At 43.4% G+C, this 23,394-nt stretch overlaps 1 protein-coding gene across 1 annotated transcript in view; it reads right to left on the bottom strand.

Annotated features, from left to right (window-relative positions):
• The window catches only part of lamc3 (laminin, gamma 3), a gene marked incomplete at its 5' end in the record, with an annotated part of 260,453 nt that overhangs the window by 221,377 nt on the left and 15,682 nt on the right, over positions 1-23,394 (bottom strand). The window contains 2 exon segments of the mRNA XM_079525276.1: positions 3,320-3,658; positions 3,661-3,690. Of these exon segments, the coding sequence (XP_079381402.1) occupies positions 3,320-3,658; positions 3,661-3,690 (369 nt within the window).

Genomic DNA, 23,394 nt, shown 5'->3' with positions numbered 1-23,394 from the left:
TATATTTTATTTATCAAGAATTGATCAATGTCACCATGGTGCACATACTGTACAGTGTAATTTTTTTTCTTTTTTTTCTTTTTCTTTTTTTTTTTTTACAAAAGGGCACATTGCTGTCCAGAGGGCAAAGGGCAGGTGCTCTAGCACCACCTAGTGTCTATCTGTGCACGCCACTGGATGGATGGATGGACGGACGGACGGACGGACGGATGGACGGACGGACGGACGGACGGACGCCAGAGGGGTGATAAATATAGACCGAGACCCCTCACATCGACTTTTGAACAGAAATACTGATTTACATTGAAGGATAATTGAAGTTTTAGTATGAGTTCTATAGGCTACAGTGTTTCTCCGCGTTATGTCATGGTGGCCTAATGCCCATAACGGGCTGTGTAAGTTGTGGGTTGGAGCCGTCCGGACGTGAGGAAGATACACAGTAAAATGATTTGTTTGTAAGAAATAAGGTCCTTATTTGTACATTTTGATTGCAAGACCGACAGTTCAAGTATTAGAGGCTGAAATGTAACGTGGGCTGGTATAGAGCGTCGCAGTCCCGCCTCCTACCCTGGACCAGGAAATGAAACCCAATGCATTATTCTCATAGACATTTCTTAAAGTATTTATTTAAAGACGGTTACGCCGCGGACAAAGCCAACTCGAGTCGTGACAACTCATGACAACACAAACAATATTTTGGACCAAACAAATAATTACAAAGAAGAAAAACAACAAAAAAAGTGTTGTAACCTGCCGTTTTTTTCTTCTTTCTAATTATTTGTTTGGTCCAAAATATTGTTTGTGTTGTCATGAGTTGTCACGACTCGAGTTGGCTTTGTCCGCGGCGTAACCGTCTTTAAATAAATACTTTAAGAAATGTCTATGAGAATAATGCATTGGGTTTCATTTCCTGGTCCAGGGTAGGAGGCGGGACTGCGACGCTCTATAGCGCCACTATGAGAATGACACAAACAATGTGGGGTTGAGTGTATTCCTTGGCCAAGTTTGCCTACTGGCATCCTGGGAAAAAGGCGCAGATAGGCCCAGCGTTTTACCAATTTGTTGCACACGCAGCGCACACAAAGCACACACACACACACACACACACACACACACACACACACACACACACACACACACACACACACACACACACACACACACAGACAGGGTCGAAAACAAAATCACAGTCCCTGGGCTTTGGCCTGGCCGGAAATAACAAACAATAATATGTTGATGACATTCCCCCCAGATTCGGTAATCTTGTGGCTGAGTAAATATGGTCATTTTTCATTAAATCTGTCTTTGCAGACAACATTTCTCTTGACTCACATTTTTATCCCACAAAATCCACAGACAGACATGCCTTCAGCTATGTGTTTGCAATTACAGCGATGTGGCCCTCTAAGCCACATGTGGAACCAGAGTGGTTTTGAAAACAGACTTAGAGTCATTATTTAGAAAATACGTACAAAGGCATGCTAGCGAAGAACAGCTGTTTTCTATCGAACACTCCCTGTAAAAGTTGTTGTTGTCTGACTCAGAAAAGGACATTTGAAATACTGACAAAAATAGTAAAGTGATGTGATAATCATCACGTATTATTTAACCAATTATATTCTGGCATCCCATGTTGTCATTGTACGAAACAAATGAATGTGTATACAAAGCATTCACGGGACTTTGTCCCCAGGCACACTGATAGCTGTGACTGTGAGTGCTAAATTCATTCATTCCTACAATATCATTCTAGTGGGTCTAATAATTAACACTGGAGTCAAAGTTCTAACATACATTGTTTAAATTAACACGACCCTATACATGGGTTAAATTATTTGAAAACTGCAGTTACTACTAGTTACTTTGTAGATTTTGATTACAAAACGTAAACTAACCACTTCAGCCCTATACATTTCGGCCATTATAAAAAATACAAATACAACTCATAATGCGTCGTGATGCAATGCATTGTGAGTTTGTAGATCTGCTATTTTCAAAAGATTTTTTTATACATTTTATGCATTTGAAAAGATGTGAAATGTTGTATGTCTGCATTGCAGCATTTGCAGTATATTGAATTGATACTTTTACCTTTTTCCACCACTGAGGTTCACAGAGTGTCGGAGTGACTGCATGCAGTCTTATCTAGATGGAAGGTGAGGTTCACAGAGTGTTGGGGTGAGGGTGACTGTGGTCTAAAGGCGCATTCATAGTCTGGATTTCCGGTGGTGGGGTGACCACCGCTCCGGTGGTGAGGTGACCACCGGAGCTGAAATAACGTTGAGCGGTGGTGAGTAAAAAGAGAGAGAAGGGCTGGGGTCGGTGGCGGTGGTTTGCTCTTCACCGCGGCTCGTGACATCATGTTGTAGTTCGGTGGTCACCTCACCACCGAAAATCCAGACTATTGAATGAGCCTTTACCTAGATGGAGGGTGAGGTTCACAGTGTCGGGGTGACTGCATGGTCTTACCAGATTGAGGGTGAGGTTCACAGAGTTGGGGTGACTGCATGTGGTCTTACCTATATGGAAGGTGAGGTTCACAGTGTCGGGGTGACGGTGGTCTTACCTAGATGCAGGGTGAGGTTCACAGTGTCGGGGTGACGGTGGTCTTACCTAGATGCAGGGTGAGGTTCACAGTGTTGGGGTGACGGTGGTCTTACCTAGATGCAGGGTGAGGTTCACAGTGTCGGGGTGACTGTGGTCTTACCTAGATGCAGGGTGAGGTTCACAGTGTCGGGGTGACGGTGGTCTTACCTAGATGCAGGGTGAGGTTCACAGTGTCGGGGTGACGGTGGTCTTACCTAGATGCAGGGTGAGGTTCACAGTGTCGGGGTGACTGTGGTCTTACCTAGATGCAGGGTGAGTGAGGTTCACAGTGTCGGGGTGACTGTGGTCTTACCAGATGCAGGGTGAGGTTCACAGTGTCGGGGTGACTGTGGTCTTACCAGATGCAGGGTGAGGTTCACAGTGTCGGGGTGACTGTGGTCACCCCCCTGTGGACTGTGGTCACCCCCCTTTTCCCCTCACTGTATATGTTTCTTTTCCCTTTTTACCTCCATTATGATGAATTCCTGTTCTGTTCTTTGTCTATATAGAAGTGTCTATTTGTACGTCTCTAAATGTTTTTATGGTGGACCCTGTTGTAAACAAGTGTAATGCTTAATTGGGTCGTCCACTCACAGTTAACAGCCTTTGTATTGAGTTTGTGCTTGAAATGTACTGTAATTCTGCAAACTGTTAATACATTTTTCAATCAATCAATCAATCAATCAATCAATCAATCAATCAATCAATCAATCAATCAATCAATCAGTCTTACCTAGATGCAGGGTGAGGTTCACAGAGTTGGGGTGCTGGACGCCATAGAACATGGACTGGCTCTGCCACCACGTGGGCTCCTCGTCCGTGTGGAAGTCCGTCAGGAGGCTGGCGTTGTGGCTCAGGCCCGGCTCCGACGCCGCCAGGTCACAGTGGCGGCAGAGGCGCGTGGAGCCCGTCTGCATGCAGTAGTCCTCGGGTGGCGAGCCGCACACGTTGGAGGCCACCACGGTGCGGTTGAACGCCGCGTTCTCGAACTTGGGCAGGCAGCGGCCCGCGGCTCCCCGGTCGTCGTAGCAGGAGTCCATGGCGCCGAGGGCCAGGTGGTCGCCGGTGCAGTGCAGGTAAACAACCGCCAGGAGAAGAAGGGAGCTCAATGCCACTGATGTATCCATGTTCTAGTCACTTGCACTTATATGATCTCATTCACACGTCAAGGTATTTGAAGTTCTCACGTGCATTATAGTAGTTTCGATTCGAGCGGAGAAACAGCTGTGCTCATATTCCTTTCCCACCCCCCCCCCCCCCGGAGAAGTATAGTCCAACAATAGAAACACAAAGCGCCTCCAGCCTTAAGACCTTTTGTTTCTTTCTCGTTCAGCGTGGACCTTTATGCCTTTCTTTCTGTCTTTCTCCCTCTCTTACTTCTCCAAAGTAAACATGTGTTCTCACTCAGTCGGCTGCAGAGCGGTTATAGTGAGGGACCCCTTCTCATCTGGGATAGGATGAAAGAGAGAGGCACACACACACACACACACACACACACACACACACACACACACACACACACACACACACACACACACACACACACACACACACACACACACACACACACACACACACACACACACACACATACACGCACACACACACAGAGGAGGGACAGAGGAGGGACAGAGGAGGAGGGAACTGCCTTAAAGGGTGGAGCAGGGTGGGCCAAACTATGGGTCAGAGCAACACATTTTAGGGTCGTTGAAGGGGTCGCGAGTCAACTTTTGTTTATGCTTAATTCCTATGTTAAGTTTTATGCCAAAAGATACAAAATAAGAAGAAGACATTGTGGGGGGGAAAACTAATCAATAATTAATTTTAACTTGGCTTGGCTATTTTCACGCTTTCTGAAATGGGACATTATAGGTAATTTTAAGTTTGGATCCCGGTGGAAAGTCACTTTTATGATAACACTATTAAGCTATATAGTTAAGCATTAGTATAGTACTTAATTAATCATGGATATATCATTATGAAAAGCATTATTCATACTTACTAAGCATTAAATAAATAAAGAAATGTTTCAACCATGCACTATTTAGCATTAGTTAAGCATTTTCTAGCATTGCTTCTATGCTATTATAAATTATTTATATGGCCTATATATATAGATATAGTCCTAACTTTAGATGGGCTCGCTCAAAATACTGACTATACTATGATACTAGTGAACTTTAATGTATCATGAGTTCCAGTATGATTCATACTTGAACTTTTATATTATTATCAAATATAAAATATAAAACATGTATCTATCTACACTATCATGTCTACATCTGTTAATACATATTTTATAAACAATAATGTGTGATTAACGCATTACAAACGATGAATTCCTTGAGAATGAAAATGCTTAACCTATGTTTAACTAAAGCTAAATAGTGTATAGTTGAAATGCTGAAACAAATGCTTAGTATACTATTGTATGAAAAATGCTTGATGAATTCACGATGAATAAAGTATTTGCTAATGCTTAACTACAATGCTAAATACCGGTAGTGTATAATTAATATAAAGTACACAGGTAAAACATATGGAAAGCACTGGGGGCAGATGAGCCGCATAGAGACTTCCCCTCCTGCTGGTCAGATTATTCCATTGCACCACCACCACCAGCAACAGCACACGCTTCATCTTCATGTAATTGATCCTCACTAATGCTTAAGATGGCACTACTATCTCCATCTACTCACTCAGTGTCTCATTGGTGGGACACGGTCAGTTCAGAAACCTTCCTATACCAATGACTTGGAATTAAAAGATGTGTAACACCGGTTTCTTTCTGAATTGGCCTGAAAAGCGTCAGGGTGGCAGTAGCCAGAGTAGTATAAAAGAGAGTAATGACACTCCCGTTGACTCTCATTGTAACAATGGAATGCGGAAGTGCTCATTCTATCTCAATGGAATAGTTCCAGCCATAGGAGCAATGTTTGGAACTATCGCCCATAGGCACCCGCTTTGCGGCGAGATCAAAGCATCACCACTCTCTTACTACTGTGGTGTAATTTGGAAAGTAGCCTCGGAAACCCAGCCGTTTTTTATTTCCTGCAGGGAGAAAAAGGGTGGCAGTGGCTCAGGGGTAGAGAGAGTGGTCGGTAGAGCTGCCGGATGGGAACTGTCTGCCATTATGACGTCTTCAAGGCCCACCAAAATACATTTTAGTCGAGAAATCAACTGTATATACTCAACTAAAATGTGACTAAAACTTTTATTCAAAAGACCATGACAAAAACTGCTGTCAAAATCAACAAGCTGGCTTAAAGGAAAATTATATACCTCTTTTCCCTAAGCCTTTTCCGTAGGCTGGGGAAAAAGGCTCAGGTAATTACAATCTAATTTAATGGAGCAAATAATCACTTTAACAATGTAGCAGCCTGGGCTGAATCTGCTAAACGTCTGTGTTGTAGTGTTGCAGTGGTGAGTGAGTCATGGGCAGTGAGTGTTGAAGTGCATTTGTACACTTACTCAAGTATACTGCACCGCCCTGTACAATGTTGAGGTTCTTTTACTTATTCTTATACTTAATATAATATTATTCCTTTACACCTCAGAGGCATATATTGTACTTTTCATTCAAGTGACATCTTTGCTTGTTACTTTGCAAAACGTACAGTAACCAATTAAGCCCTATTTTATATACTTCAGCCGTTTATGAATTGATGGCATAGGGCCTAAATGGAAACAAGACCGCAAGGACGTGTTTTTTTTTGGCTGTTTGGCTGTTTTTACATTTATGTTCAATAAACCTTTCAATCAATAAAAATACCTTGTTTGAACTGACTGGTTTAAGGACCGTATATTGTAATACGGTTGCGGTCACACCAAACTTTAATTCTGCCTATGCGTGGATTCTGCCGATGCTTTTCAATGGGATTAACGGAGCGATTTGTTGGAACAGAACCGTGCCGTTCCAATTGAAAAGCATTGCAGAATCTGCCGCGTAATCTGCCGCGTAATCGAAAAGTGGTGTGACCTTAGCCCATTTGAAAATTGCGATCTACTATAGCTTGTAGATCGGCTATTTTCAAAAGACATTTGAACGAGAATTTTGAAGAATTTGAGTACTTTTCCTTTGTTACTGTATACAGTACAGTAAGAATTTTCTGATGTACTTTTTTCATACTTTTACTCAATACAAGTACAATTTGGAATACTTTTTCTTGCAATAGAGTTTTTCTTCTTCTTCTTCTTCTTCTTCTTCTTCTTCTTCTTCTTCTTCCTCCTCTTCTTCTTCTTCTTCTTCTTCTTCTTCTTCTTCAAAAGAGTATATACTTTCTTCAAAAGAGTATACTTTCTTCCCACCACTGTGGGTTGTAGTGGTTGCAGTAGTGAGTGAGTGCCCGCATTCAACACTTAAGGGGCAATAATGCGATTCCATCATTACAGTGATTAATGGGCTTGGCAGTGGACAAAACAGCGGGGGGTCCGAGTAAATTATGCTGACTGCGATGTTATACACCCACAGGGTCACAGGAGGACTTGCAGGTGCTAAAATTATCCAGATGATCCTTTCGGCACACACAAGATCATCGCCATAAAGGGCATGAAGAATGTTGCTCTTGGGACTTTTGTGCACCAGGGGAACAATTTAATTTGAGAGGAACAAAATAATTGTATAGCCTACTCCCGTTTTTAGGCATGAGCCAGTATACCAGGCTGAATCATGTTTGAACTGATGAAGGTTTAAGGACCGAAACATCATTTTGTAATAAAGATTTTTGTTCTACAGTGTCACTTTAGACTGGCCTCATGTGGAATCATGTTTGAACTGATGAAGGTTTAATGACCGAAACATAATTTTGTAATAAAGATTTTTTGTTCTACAGTGTCACTTTAGACTGGCCTCATGTTTAGTGGCTGGGTTTCCCAAAGAAACGTTGTGTTGCACGTAGCTTGAACACGCCCCTCTATAGGCCGCGCACAGAAGCCTGTGTGCGGCCTAATTGGCTAAGAACAACATAGAAATAGACAACCTAGACTAGAGCACAGTCCTCATTGCGCACGTAAACCTCAGGGTTCAAATACATTAAAAAAAATCACACCCGTGTGAACTGAGTGGTGCAGTGATGTCACACACTAACCATAGCAACCATGCTCACTGGTTGCGTGGCCCCACGTACAGGTACACACAGGTACACACATACATAGACACATACATAGATACAGACAAAGCTGGTTGTTGGAGTGGTTTGCACCACTCAAAAACAGCAAACAGCAAGCGTCCAGCTTGCAGATCTGCTACTTTTGATGGTATATGGTGCATTTATATAGCACCTTTATCCAAGGCACTTTACAGAGATTGTGTATTAATTGCATTCACCCATTCACACACATTCACACACCGATGGCGGAGGAAACCATGCAAGGCACCAACCTGCTCATCAGGAGCAATTAGGGGTTCAGAGTCTAAAGGGCTCCATTTTCGTCACCGCTAAACCCCTTATCCCTAAACTTCTTTGCCTTTTTTTTTTACTATTCACTATTTTGTGAATAGTTCAACCAGCCAATCTACATTGACACATTGTGAGCTTGTAGACTGGCCATTTTAACAATTCAAAAATGTTTTGCAAAATAGTAAAAAAAAAAGGCAAAGAAGTTTAGGGATAAGGGGTTTAGCGGTGACGAAAATGGAGCCCTAAGTCTTGCTCAAGGACACTTCGACACTATCTCTGGGGTAATCCGTGTTCGAACTGGGAACCTTGAAGTTCCCATCCATCCGGTCACTCTATACCCCTGGGCCACTGTCGCCCCATGCATGCTTTTGTGTGACGCTGTAGTTAAGTATGATCAAGCAGGACGTTATTTTTTCACAAAAAGGTTAGAATATGGAGATAAGAGGTTTCTGCCGCACAGCGACAATATGCATTAATGTAGCCATGCATGTGTTTGGTGACAGGGCATGGATGGTACGTTGTGTCCCCTTCATCCTTCAACATCACACGTCTCTGAAAGGTATACTTGCTGACAGTGGCGTGCACAGATAGACACTAGGGGGTGCTAGAGCACCCCCTGCCCTTTTGGCAATGTGCCCTTTTTTTTGTACAGTTACACTGTACAGTATGTGGACCATGGTAACATTGATCAATTCTTGATAAAAAGCTTCTAATAGTATTTAGGCCCCACAATCTATAAATCTCACACTATTAAGGCAACCGGCCGGTTGCCTTAATGCCCTTTTTTTTCCACTTGAGCACCTGCCCCTCTAAATGTCTGTGCACGCCACTGCTTGCTGAAGTGGCTGTTCTCCTTCTTGCAGGCGACACAATAAGGTCACATGTGACAGTACAAAATAAATGAAATAATTTTCACCATGTTACATTGGAGGATTCATTTAAAAAGCAGGTGGCTTGCGCACATCCAGTTCTTGGCTGGTGCTGGACTAAAGGTATAGACATAAAGAGAAGGAGTGGTCCGCACACAGTCTTTGCATGCTCCAACAGTGTTTATTGTGTTAGAACACCATTTTAAATCACGTTTTAAACGTTTCGGGCCGTGAACAGCCTTCATCAGGTGATAGTGAACAGCCTTCATCAGGTGATAGTGAACGGCCTTCATCAGGTGATAGTGAACGGCCTTCATCAGGTGATAGTGAACGGCCTTCATCAGGTGATAGTGAACAGCCTTCATCAGGTGATAGTGAACAGCCTTCATCAGGTGATAGTGAACAGCCTTCATCAGGTGATAGTGAACAGCCTTCATCAGGTGATAGTGAACAGCCTTCATCAGGTGATAGTGAACAGCCTTCATCAGGTGATAGTGAACAGCCTTCATCAGGTGATAGTGAACAGCCTTCATCAGGTGATAGTGAACAGCCTTCATCAGGTGATATAGTGACATTGGAGGATTAAGGCAGCACTTTGTATATTTTCTGGGTGGTTGTATTTTGTCTCCCTGCTCTTCTACTGAGACATTTAGATTGTGTCAAAAAAGGTCATACTGTATGTTCCACCTATAGACACAGAATCTATCTGACACAAATATTCAGATTTTTAGATCTGCTTTTTAAGTTGTGTTATTACTGTACGTTGATCCCAAACTCTGTGCTTTTAATGTAATGTAATGTAATGATTTATTGTATTTATGTCTTTATTCATTTTGGGGCGGGACAGCATGGACTGTTGGGATCATGTCATGTGAATACAGCGGATTTAACGAGAATGCTACTTTCCATCCGTACAGAAAACAAGCAACAATACAAAAAAGAGCACTATATACAAACATTACTAAAAGGGTATACAAACAGAGAAGGAAAAACAACAGTAGCCTATTGACTCAAAATACATGACACTCAAGAAAGCGACTAAAACCTACATTTTCACATGTTTGATTGTCAATGATCCATCCCTTTAGTTGGACCTTAAAACCCATTTTGGGTGGGAACCCCTTTTGGTGTTAGCATTATGTTATGCTTTAGCTATTGAAAAATAGCAGATCTACAAGCTCATAGTGCGCCACCGAGTGGCGCGCTACGAGTTTGTAGGTCTGCTATTTTAGAAAATTCGAAGAATGACTGACATGGAAACATAGCTTTTTCAGAATACTGTCAGGATGTAGAAGACATTTTTAGAATCTGATCTCAGGTCAAAATGGGTTAAACGATGCAAAGGATGGACACCCTCTTGTGTCAGTGGGATTGTTCCAAATTGAGCTTCCAGCTTCCTTGAACTGAAAGGAAATGTTGCGCAAAGTCTGTGCGAGTGTGCATTAAGTCGGCACCGCACAATCCCCTCTGGCTCTATAGTGACGGCCCTCGTACTGATGCCCGTGTCGGGCTTCCGTTCTATAAATTCCTCCATGGGAGGCGGGCATAATAATGTTGTATACACGGCACATGCCTAAATACAGGCCTTTTACAGAGTATTCTTACATTGTGGTATTACTACTTTTACTTAAGTATTAAGGACTTGAGTATACCACTGTTTGCGTGTCTTCTTCGGGTGATAATCTCGCTGCCATTGATTGTACGTGCCACTGTCAGCACACTCACACAGTTCCTCGGGTACACACTACACAGGCGTCTGGGTAAAGCTGACAGCGGGGTGACACGGCAATGATGAGAAAAGGACAAGAAATGTGTGTGTGTGTGTGTGTGTGTGTGTGTGTGTGTGTGTGTGTGTGTGTGTGTGTGTGTGTGTGTGTGTGTGTGTGTGTGTGTGTGTGTGTGTGTGTGTGTGTGTGTGTGTGTGTGTGTGTGTGTGTGTGTGCGTGCGTGCGCGCGCGTGTGTGTGTGTGTGTGTGTGTGTGTGTGTGTGTGTGTGTGTGTGTTTGACAATCTAATCCTGTGTTATCTCAGGATCCACATGGAATGCTGTGGCTCCAAAGTGGATCTTGGATGGTCACGTGACCAGCCTGTTGACGTCAGTCGTCTATACCATATCTATGACATTATGACTTCAAGGTTTCAGCCCCAAGAAAGACCCTTTGACTTCCACTATACGTAAAGTTTCACTAGTAAGAGACAAGGGGCAGTATTATGTGTGTCTTAAGTACCAGGTCTTATTACTTAACTTAAGACCTGGAGGCGTGATCAATGCCATTTGGCTATTCTGAGTGGCCAAACAGCATTGACCACGCCTCCAGGTCTTAAGTTATAAGTAATAAGACCTGGTACTTAAGACACGCATAATACTGCCCCACACCTCTACTTAAGTTTGACGATTTATCGAAACGAAATGAGATGAACGTGGAATGGGATGAGGAACCCGAGGTTAGGGCGAGACTCAGGGTGGGGGCGAAGTCTTGGGAGCTGATGGCCATCACTGCTCTACTCGGGGAGCGAGTTGATGCCCGGCCACAAAACGGCCTGGCCAATCAGCTATCCCGCCTCTAGCTGCTGCTTGGCCAGGCCGTTTTGTGGCCGGAGAGTTCCCAGATGGGAGCAGGAGGGGGGAACCCAGTGTACTCTCTGCTGCCCCATCTGGCGGAGTCAGGTTAGATGCTCTTCTACTGAGACATTTAGATTGTGTCAAAAAAGGTCATGTTCCACCTATAGACACAGAATATATCTGACACAAATATTCAGATTTTTAGATCGTGTCTGCTTTTTATCTTTTTAAGTTGTGTTATTACTGTACGTTGATCCCAAACTCTGTGCTTTTACTGTAATATAATGTAATGATTTATTGTATTTATGTCTTTATTCATTTTGGGGCGGGACAGCATGGACTGTTGGGATCATGTCATGTGAATACAGCGGATTTAACGAGAATGCTACTTTCCATCCGTACAGAAAACAAGCAACATAGCGCGCCACCAAACAAGCAACAAGCTCATAGCGCGCCACCGAGTGGCGCGCTATGAGCTTGTAAGTCTGCTATTTTTGAAAAATCGTGAAAATATTTCTTTCAGAAAACTGGAGGATTTAGAAGATTTTTTTTTTTATGTTGAGGTCATGCCTAAAATGGGTTAAAAATGTATAAAAATAGACATTATGCAGAGCAAGTCTCTGTGTGTATGTGTTTGTATGTGCGTGCGTATGAGTGTTGGAGGACGCGGTCAGGCCTGAGCGCGTGACCCGGGTTTGATTCCCGAGCCCCTAACTCTCCCCGTTTCCTGTCTCTCTCTCTCTGTACTATAGAAATAATGGTGAAAAGCCCAAAAAACTAATCTTAAAAAAAAGGGAAAAAAAACAATAGTGGAAATAGGCATACTGGGCAGTGTGCACAAGAAATATATTGCTGATCAGTCCAGCGGTGGTTTGCAAGCTCCAGACTCCAGACACACATATACACAGACAGACAGACAGACAGACAGAGTCTATTCCCTATAAGTGAATTCATTAAACGAAAGCCCGATAGGGGAATCAGTACCAGAGCAACCACTCGAGGAGACTGCGAAGTGCCGCACCGGCAAACAACATTCGGCCAAAATGTCCTCTCAGTACAGGGTTTTGCAGCATGGAATGGCAGCGTATAAAGGGATTGTGCTACACTTCCCTCTTTTAAATACAATCTGAAAAATGGTTGCTTGAAAACCAAAGCTGCAACCATTCATGATTATTTTAGGTGTATTTCTTTTTTTTATGCTGCTATGTAATGTTATGCAAATGTATTCCACTGTTTGACGGTCTGTTTTTCCCGTTTTGTGTTTCTTTTGAGGACTGCGGATGAAAATTAGCAACTGTGCTATAGGCTATCCGGTGTATTTACGTCCATGTGACGTCCATTAATATACATTGTCCTGTCCAAATAAACAAATAAAGTACAGACAGACAGACAGACAGACAGACAGACAGACAGACAGACAGACAGACAGACCAGTGGGTCTCAACGTGGGGTCGGTATACTCTGTATAGGAACTCAGGGGTCCTTGGTGGGGGGGTTCGGTGCCCCCCAGCTAAATGATGAATCGTTTGGAACGCTCTCAGAGTTAAATTAACATGGATTTTACAGAGTAGATTGGAGTCCCATAGATAAAACATAATCATGAAGTGTGGGTCCAGGGCCTATATATGCATATCAAACTGGGACATCCTTGAAATGGAAAAGGTTGCAGAACCACTGTTTTAACAGCTCTGTCTCCAGTAGCAGTATAAAAACGTGTGCTATACGAGAAGAACGTAAAGGAGAATTATATGAGAAATGTATAAAATTTCAGCAAAGAAAAGCCAGAGGAAGTGAGAAAGGAGGCAGACAGCTTGTAGCCTAATTACAGGATATGCTTATCAGCAAAAAAAAAAGTGCCATGATGTGACAGATCTCTAATGCGTTTTCCTTTCGCGTTGAACGACATGTTGCGCGACACCTTTCCGCCTGAAGAATAAATTAGGCTTGAGGGAGAGAGCGCGTGGACAGAGACTCCGGGCTCGGCTGTATGGATTTATGATTGCAGAAGGATTTACTACAGGCTCTCTGCCATATATCCTTGTGATTGCTCTGATTTATTGGGGCTCTGTCAGTGCTCGGGCAGGGAACATTGTAAAAGGGACCACATCAATTTGCAGTGAAATCCTTTGCTGACTGCGGGTGAAAGCAGTTTTGGCTTAAATTCAGTTTGACTGTCTGTGTGTGGATCTCTTCGACTGATGCCTATGTAAGCAATCTAGACTCCCTTTTCAATGAGCAGTGAGTGGACAAAGTACTCATTTTAGTACCATATAGGTAGTAATGCCACAATGTAGAACGGTATTTTACCAAGTAAAAGTCCAGTAGCCTATGCATTTACCCCCCTTACTTAATTACAACAAAAGTAGGCTACTAGAATCTACTACAAATATACTTGCAGGTATAAGTTCTATAGGTTAACTTTTTTTCAAGCTGGTCTACAGGTAGACAATTTGTGAATAGACAAAGTATAGTGCTTAATTGGTTAATTCTATGTTTTCTAAAGTATCTAAAATTGTACAGTGTCTCAAAAAACTACAGTACTTGAGTACATTTATTTAGTTACCGTATTTTGCGCCACTGCCATTCTAATGAGAGAGAGACTAATGCCTATGCAAGCAGACTCCTTTTCAATGAGGGGGAGGGGTGTGTGTCCTATCAAAATCACCTTTATTCTGTGTGTGTGTGTGTGTGTGTGTGTGTGTGTGTGTGTGTGTGTGTGTGTGTGTGTGTGTGTGTGTGTGTGTGTGTGTGTGTGTGTGTGGGAGAGCACAGCTCATCTTGCAATCGATACGAGCATGTGTTTGCATAATGATGTAAACGCAGCATCCTGCACATGGGCGTCACTGACGGGCAGAAACCTCCTATCGCCATATTTAAACATTTCGTGTTTTCTTTGTCACCTAGAAGCTCCCTTATTACTTCGTTGTGCGAGAGCGACAAGGTCGCAAAAATATCCGACCCACAAGCTCACAACGCATCGCATTTCGACACGTTTTAAGATTGTAGATCTGATATATGTTTTACTATTTCTGTAAAATGTTGTTCCATATATTCCTGAAAAATTACAGTTTTGGACTTACGAGGGTTTCCATCTGACAGCACCTGGTGTGTTGATGTGTATCCTGAGCAGTGACTAAGAATATCCATGTGAGATAGAGGTGAGGTGTGTGAATTAATTTCTAGGGATATATCACTCTTCTTCGCACAAGACTTATCTCTTGAAGACAGCATGCAGGCAAGTTTGCAATGGCCTGGTTTATGAGCCTGGCATAATAATACTAGTCAAAGCTTGTGTTTTACACCAGTGGTTCCCAAACTTTTGCATGTCAACGACCCCCAGATTGACACGTATTAGCCCGCGGACCCCCCATTTGAAGAGATATCCCAGGGACCCCCATAAGAGAAGAGTTTTACGGCTCTAGCAGTTTGATTTCAAGGTTTGACATGCATATTATTCTACAAACCCCCATTTAATGGAATTTCTATCTCTGGGACCCCCCAATTTATATTGTAAAATTAATGTTAATTTAACTCTGAGAGTGTACAAATGAAACCAAATGGACCCAATTTCTAAATTTCTAAAAAGCATTTCAACCACAACGATCATAATAGTCCAATTCTGACCAAAGAAATGTGTGTGTCATTTGTATTCTCGACTTCAAAGCTGCAGCTGACATTTGAGAGGACTAAATGGACTCAGTGTGGTGCCTTCCTGAAATGAGGAGAGGAATGTGCAAAGCACCCAAGTGCAGAGTTCAAAATACGGGGGAGCAATGGTGGCTCGCCCCCCGTCAAAGAGACACGTATTTCAGACATTTAGAGGGAGCTCTGGAATATCGCAATGTCTGGTGTTCCTTTTGATTGTGATTTGTTTATGTATCGATGTAATGTAGAACTTGGATGCACTTGGATGGACTTACTAATTAGAGGACTCTGCTTCACAGTTTTCACGGTGCATGTCTTATTGGTGTCTGTTTGGAAGAGTTGGAGAGGCGCATGGGGGTGCGCATGTAGAGAAATAAATGATGCGTGGACATTCTGTTGAACCTGTGGGCAGCTACATGTGGCTACATGTGTTCTGTCATCTCAACACATGTTATGTTTGGTGTGTGGAGTGGACATGTTTATAATTGTCATGCAACCTACATTATGTACATTATGTAGCCCGTTGTCTACAGTGTGTTGGCAATGTCATTGTTTCTCCACTGAGTCCGCTCATTGATGAAGAATCAACTGACGGCGAGAAATCGACAATGTTACTGCCACTGAATAGTTACATTTTCGCCAGAATCTGACTGTATCAAATGAGTGAGAAATCGTAAAACGATACAGAGCCACCTCCCTGACAATATCGTCAGGACAGTTTGTTTATTGTTGGACTATACAATTCTTATATGAGACCATTCTAAGATGACCCAATGTTATTCTCCATATAGAGAAAAACGTCCACAACCCAGGGGATGAACGAGCTATATATTAACACATTTAGCTGGGTACGGCCGTGGAACCCCCTCAACAACCCCTGGGGGTCCCCAGACCTGACTTTGAGAACTACTGGTGTCTTTAGTATACTCATTACTCAATAGGGCGACTGTGGCTCAGGAGGTAGAGCAGGTCGTCCAATGATCCATGGGTCGGCGGTTCGAATCCCGGCTCCTCCTGTCTACATGTCGAAGTGTCCTTGGGCAAGACCCTGAACCCCAAATTGCTCCTGATGTGCTGGTTGGTACCTTGCATGGCTTCCGCTGCAATCGGTGTGTGAATGGGTGAATGTAATGCACAATCTATGTAAAGCGCCTTGGATAAAGGCGCTATATAAATGCACCATTTACTCATGCCCACCTTATCCATACAGGCAAGTCCACCTCATATACAGTGCATGCCGTAGGACTGAATGTAGCCGTGTCAAACCATTCTCAACACATTAGACTCAGTCGGTTGGTCAAAATCCAGCGCAACTAAACAGTCACATTTTATATTCCAGGCAGACATATACGGTGGTACTCGGGTCGTCACCCCTCCCCCGTCCACTATACATTATACACAATTCCTCGCATAAATTCATGCATGCGTACAATCACCCGCACACCCACACAGGTTCACGCACATCTTTGCTGACGACATTACATTAGTCTGAGACTCTGAATCAGCATCACACGGTTGCATGAGCAAGGTCAGACATAGGCCTCTGTCTCTCTCTGAAGAATTTTTTTTAAAAAGGCCCCGGTCTGGGGGCGAATTTGCTCGATTAAAAGTGTTTTCTTCATTCTTCACTTTCTCCTGTCTCCTTCGCTTTACTCTCATTACTCTCCCTTCCGCCTCGTGCCAACTCTCCTCTCCGTCTTTTAATGTCCTATTTCATTATTCATTCGCCACATAAACTCAACTTTCTCCTTGCTGAGTACATTGCTATTCTTTCCCTTCCTGCCTCCTGTTTTTCCCGAATCCCCCCGTACCCTCACCTTCACCTCGCGCTCTGCCTTAATTTATGCTTCCGCTGCACGTCCGTGCCGCACAGCGGGCTGCGCCTCTCAATCTACGCATTTTGAGCTTGTAGATCGGCTATTTCCGCCGCGCGACTCCGTCACACGTCAACAACGTTTCCCGCCATCCCCTCTACTCCATCTCTTCCTATATAGATAGCTGCCGACGAAGCTGTCTCGATGCGTGTTTTTTCTTCCGAAGGCGGTGCATGGCCCGGCCTCCTGCCTGTATATTTTTATGATGACATAATGTCGCAGCGATGAGTTACGGTTTCAAACAGTGATTTGATGTCACGCCTGTCAGTGCCTTTCCACTTGGTAAATGCGGGAGGAGGCAGCTGCCACCAGCGCTCCCCACAGGGGGAGCAGGGCAGGCCATCAGACTAACTAATGAGCGTCACACACACAAGCGCCACATCATCACAAAAAAGAAATAACCGTACCCATTATACCGTTATGAATGTCCCCTTTGACATCATGAAACCACACACTTCCCACTTTTATATTCCGCCTATATACTCAGGCTGTAGCATTAACCCATTTTGGGCGGGAACCTGTTGGTGTTTTAAGCATTATGTTAGCTATTGAAAAATAGCAGATCTACAAGCTCATAGCGCGCCACCGAGTGGCGCGCTACGAGCTTGTAGGTCTGCTATTTTTTTAAAGTCGTGAAAATGTGGCGCAAATCTATGTATATATATTTCAGAGCGAACATTTTTAACTAAAATATTGGCTTCTGGGGGGTCCCTGGAACTACATATTTTGAGATGGGGGGTCCGTGGCCCGAGATAATTCTGTGGGTCCTTGACATGAAAAAGGTTGAGCACCACTGACACAGAAACATGGGTTTTTCAGAAAAATGTTAAGATTTTGAAGCCTTTTTTTTAATCGACCTCAGTCCAAAATGGATTAATATAGATGAGGCGCTGCATGCGATTTATTCCAACCTTTTCTGGATGCAGGGGCCCAAGTGAAAAACCCCGGCCGAATGCGTTTTCAGAGCCTGTTTATTTTAATGACCAATCAATCGCTTGTGTTCCGAATTGGATCAATGGAACTAACCCAGCAGCTATACTTTAAAATCCTATTTATCGACACGTGGCATATGAACATAGCAGGACTTCTTTGAAATGGTAAAATTGAAATGGATGTCATGACTTTCACACACGTTAAGAATGATGTTTATGTCCCTATTTTCAACTATTGTTTTTAGTCTAAAAATACTGATTCTCAACATTGGGTCTGGGGACCACAATAATGGGGTCGAAACGGACCCTTACGGGTCTGTATAAGTTGCAGAACTGTAAAGGTTTTGAGCTTGTGGATCTGATGGTGCTTTTGTGTGACGCTGTAGGTATGTAAGTGGGCATTATTTACACAAAAAAACCCCAAAACTTAAAATATGGTGATAAGAGGATTCTGCACACACGCCCATATCTATGTGACTTGCTCCAACCATTATTTGCCCAGAAGGTCTCTAACATCCTCATCCCAAGCTGGTTCTTCCTCCCACAAGACAAAAAACTAAAGGTGATCGAGCCTTTGCTAGTTTCGCCCCCAGGCTATGGAATGATCTCCCGTTCCACCAAAAAACTGTGCCCTCTGTGGACCTTAAAAAAAAACACATTGACTCAGCTATTCAGAAAGGCCTTTGCATAGCCCTTCGTGATTGCAGATGTCTTGTGAAAGTTCAAGTCGGAAAGTCCTGTATTGATTTTCAGATTTTCACCAGTGCCGATTGTTCTGTTTTTTTGTCTACTTGCTTTATTGTTTTATTGTTGACATGCTTTGCTTTTATTATTGTGAAGGACTTTCTGACTCTAAAATAAAATGTACTACACTTGGTGGGTCGGGCCCAATTTGGCACACCTGTGGTGAGCCTATGCAGAATGTTAACAATGAGCAAACATTGTGTGGAGAGGAAGCACCACCAGAACTGTGTCCACCATTATGAAGCGGCCGAAATTAGTTTTCTTCGACGGGTGGCTGGCATCTCCCTTAGAGATAGGGTGAGAAGTTCAGTCACACGAGAGAGACTCGGAGTAGAGTCGCTGCTTATTCGCCTGGAAAGGAGCCAGCTTAGGTGGTTCAGGCATTTGGTTAGGATGCCTCTCAGGCGTCTCCCTAGGCAGGTCCTCGAGGCACGCCCCACTCAGAGTAATCTAGTGACTCCCATTGTAACAATGGAATGCAGAAGTGCTCATTCTATCTCAATGGGATAGTTCCAATGTTTGGAACTATAGCCCATAGCACACCGCTTTGCGACGAGATCAAAGCGTGTCGCCACTCTCTTACTAGATTACTCTGGCCCCACTGGGAGGAGACCCCAGGGAAGACCAAGGTGCAGTTGGAGGACGACTCACTGGCCTTGGAACGTCTCGGGATCCCCCAGGAGGAAGTCACTGATGTTGCTCTTTAAGAGGGAAGTCTGGAGCACTCTGGTGGAGCTGTTGCCCCCGCGACCCGACTACGGATAAGCGGTTGAAGATGGATGGATGGATGGATGGATGGATGGATGGATGGATGGATGGATGGATGGATGGATGGATGGATGGATGGATTGATTGATTGATTGATTGATTGATTGATTGATTGATTGATTGATTGATTGATTGATTGATTGATTGATTGATTGATTGATTGATGGATGGATGGATGGATGGATGGATGGATGGATGGATGGATGGATGGATGGATGGTCCTTTTCTGCTATAGATTGTATGTTCCTTTACCTACCTTGGTTTGTTTGCCATTATGTTAATTATGGGTTCGTCATTTTGTTGTAAGTTAATTACCTTCCTGTTGTATGTACTTTGGTTGATTTGTTTTCCTTTGTGTATTTTTTACTTCATCATCATCATTATCATCCCATTATTAATTCATCATCAACCTTGATTTACTGCCATTAATGCCACCAATAAATAATAACTTTAACAATCCATCTGGTTCTACTGGTTCTACTCTGATCGGTATCCTGATACCCAAATATACTTTGTCTAGCAAACACAACTAGCAATTTTCTTCACTTACTTACTTACTTACTTACTTACTTACTTACTTACTTACTTTCTTGTACGCGGCACGCATGCACACACACAAGCATGCAAAGGTTTTATTCGTGACTCGCTCACACAAGTAGTGTCGTTGCAATGAAATGTTGGTGTGACATGCTCCACAGACTGCACTAACAACACATATAAAACAAAACATGATATCATAAAACAAGTTATGATACGAGTAAAAATGTAGCAGCAGTAATAATAGAGTAATAAAGTGTATAGTATGGCAACATTTTAGTGTGTGTGGGTGTGTGCGTGCGTGTGTGCGCTTGTGCGTGCATGTGTGCGTGTGTGTGCCTGCGTGTGTGCATGTGTGCGTGTGCGTGCGTGCGTGCGTGCGTGCGTGCGTGCGTGCGTGCGTGCGTGCGTGCGTGCAAAGCAGTGGTTCTCTCATTATACATTTTTGGGCACTTAGTGTACAAAATAGTGTACAGTAAGATGTGAATCTCCAAATTGACTTTGATTGTTTTTGTTTTATTATCAACTTAATTGTCTGAACTGCATGGTGTAATCATGGGGAATGCCAGTGTCACTATAGTCTCCTTCACTCACTCCCATTCTTGCCCTCAACCCATCCACTCCCTTTGTTCCCGTAAACATCATCTGGTTTTAGTAATTAGCCGACTGTTGATTAAAAAAGGGCATTCGAGAGAATAGGGAAAGATCCAGCAATTACCCTGCATATTAATCCCCTTCAATGTCTTCATTAGAATGCTCCATGCTCCCCTGATTCAAGTTTTTACATTTAAATTTGACTCTGAATGTTGTAATTCTTTTGACGCGTAATTTCCACTTTTAATTAGCTTGCTCCCTATAACCGGGCATGGCTTCTTTGTGACTGAGCCAGTTGGTAGATACACGGTTAAATCCCCTGCCCTGAGCGTGTACAAATCGTAAATCCATATTTAAACTATGTTTTTTTTCTCTCCTCTAACCCATTTTGACCTGAGATCAGATTCTAAAATTGTCTTCTAAATCCTGACAGTTTTCTGAAGAAGCTATGTTTCTATGTGAGTCGTTCTTCGATTTTTCAAAAAATAGCAGACCTGAGCTTGTCGATCTGTTATTTTTCAATAGCTAAAGCATAACATAATGCTAACACCAAAAGGGGTTCATGCCCAAAATGGGCTAAACCAGTAAGACGCCCTGAGGGCAAGAAGCGACCTCGCCCCAAAGGTCTGCTGACATTCCGTTGGGTATTATGATCACAATAGAAAACATTATAATGGTGTGTAAAACAGAAAAATCTAAAAAATGTGCCACGCGGACAAGACCGAGGACATATCGATGACCCATGCTTATACACCACCATGGAGTCTGAGGTTTCAACAGCTCTGTCGACTGCCGAGGGTTCGCCTATATCACAACATGCTCTCAGAATAGGGACGCCACAGGATTCATGTGGTTAATGTGTTGCTATCTACAAACTTGATCTCTCTCTCTCTCTCTCTCTCTCTCTCTCTCTCTCTCTCTCTCTCTCTCTCTCTCTCTCTCTCTCTCCGCTGTGTTCTATAGGCAGAGTTTCTAATGACATTGTAGCGGCAGCCATTTGTTAGCTAATGGTCCCTCTTATCGACCTCTACAGCGGCTTATCTCTGTGTGTTGGTGGCTGTGATCGTCCTCAAGGCCAAGAGCCATTTTATCGTCCAGTAGCTAATTTGCCCCTCTTTCCTCACACACAATTGGCCTTTCTGTCTCTATGTCTCTCTGTCTCTCTCTCTCTCTCTCTCTCTCTGTGTGTGTGTGTGTGTGTGTGTGTGTGTGTGTGTGTGTGTGTGTGTGTGTGTGTGTGTGTGTGTGTGTGTGTGTGTGTGTGTGTGTGTGTGTGTGTGTGTGACTGTGTGTGTGTGTGTGTGTGTGTGTGTGTGTGTGTGTGTGTGTGTGTGTGTGTGTGTGTGTGTGTGTGTGTGTGTGTGTGAGACTGTGTGTGTGTGTGTGTGTGTGTGTGTGTGAGACTGTGTGTGTGACTGTGTGTGTGTGTGTGTGTGTGTGTGTGTGTGTGTTCTTTGCAGACCTGACAGGGGCCTGGTGTTGGTCAGGGCAGCACTCCATTCATTCCAACTCACTCTCTCTGTTCTCTCTCTACAGACATCGGTGCATTGTGTTAAAAGCTGTATTATCATTAAAAGTCAGCAGAAATACTTTCTCTCTCTGCGTGCGTGCGTGCGTGCGTGCGTGCGTGCTTGCGTGCGTGCGTGCGTGCGTGTTCATGTGTGGATGAGAGAGAGGTATTTTACCTGTATCGGAGGTGACCTCAGTGTGACGAATTTCTTCCAAGATGTTAATGCATGCAAATGTTGCTGCACTCAGTTATCAACTCTGCATGTGTTTGTAGACCAGAAGGCCGATTCATCATCTTCTAAAGCCCAACAGTTTTCTGAAAAACCTATGTTGCAATATCAGCGGTGCCGATTCATGTCAAGGACCACCAACATGTTGAACTATTTGGCCGTGGACCGCCCCATCTCATAATATTTCGTTCCAGGGACCCACAGAAGCAAAGGTTTGAGTTAAAAATGTTCACTTTAAAAATATGTATACTGTATAGTCAAACAACAAGTTTTCCAGATAGAAAAAAGCAAATCTACAAGTTCCATTACGCCGGCTGGCGCATAGGGCAGCAACAAAGTTCCTCCACTTGCATCTGTCTTTTGCTGGAGCTCCTTCTCGATCATCCTACGCCATGTCATTTTAGGCCTGCCTTTCTTTCTCTGTCCTTCTGGGGTCCAGTGTAGTGCGACTCTTGGGATTGCGTTGATGTCCATTCTGAGCACATGTCCAATCCAGGTCCACCTGCGTTTATTGACTATACTGTGCATGTTGTCTTGTTGAGTGATGTTGAGGAGGTTATTGTTTGAAATGGTCTTGGGGCCAGAATATGTGCAGGATCTTTCGCAGGCATGATGTGTGGAAAGTGGATAATTTATGGATGTCGTTTTCTGTTGTTTTCCAGAATTCTGCACCGTATAGTATAGTGTTGAGAGTACGCAGCTTTGGTAAATCCGGAGTTTTGTTTTTTGTGCTGTATTGTTTTGATTTCCAGATTTGCTTAAGTCTTATGAAGGTTGTGTATGCTTTGTAGCTCCCCCATCGTGGTGAATGATGCTTCCAAGGTATGTGAAGTGATTTGTATTCTCCAATACCTGTTCCTCTATTGTTATACAATAGAAGAACAAGCTCATAGTGCGGTACAAAGTGTGTAGATCTGCTATTTGTGAATTGCCAAATTATTTAAAAGTAATGTTACACGGACGCTTTCCTGGGTTTTAACGGGTTAAATCTGCATGCAGATGTTGCTGCACTCATAGTCTCACACTCTGCATGTGTTTGTAATGCATGCAGGTGTTTCAGCATCCTGTTTTAAATCTGCATGCATTAACACATGCAGATGTTGCTGCATCCTGTCATAAATGCTGCATGGGCTTGGTGTCCTCT

This window comes from Electrona antarctica (assembly GCF_951216825.1).
Source record: "Electrona antarctica genome assembly, chromosome: 16".
NCBI lineage: Eukaryota > Metazoa > Chordata > Actinopteri > Myctophiformes > Myctophidae > Electrona > Electrona antarctica.
The sequence above is the reverse complement of the archived record's forward strand: the minus strand, read 5'-3'. Positions and strand labels throughout refer to the sequence as shown.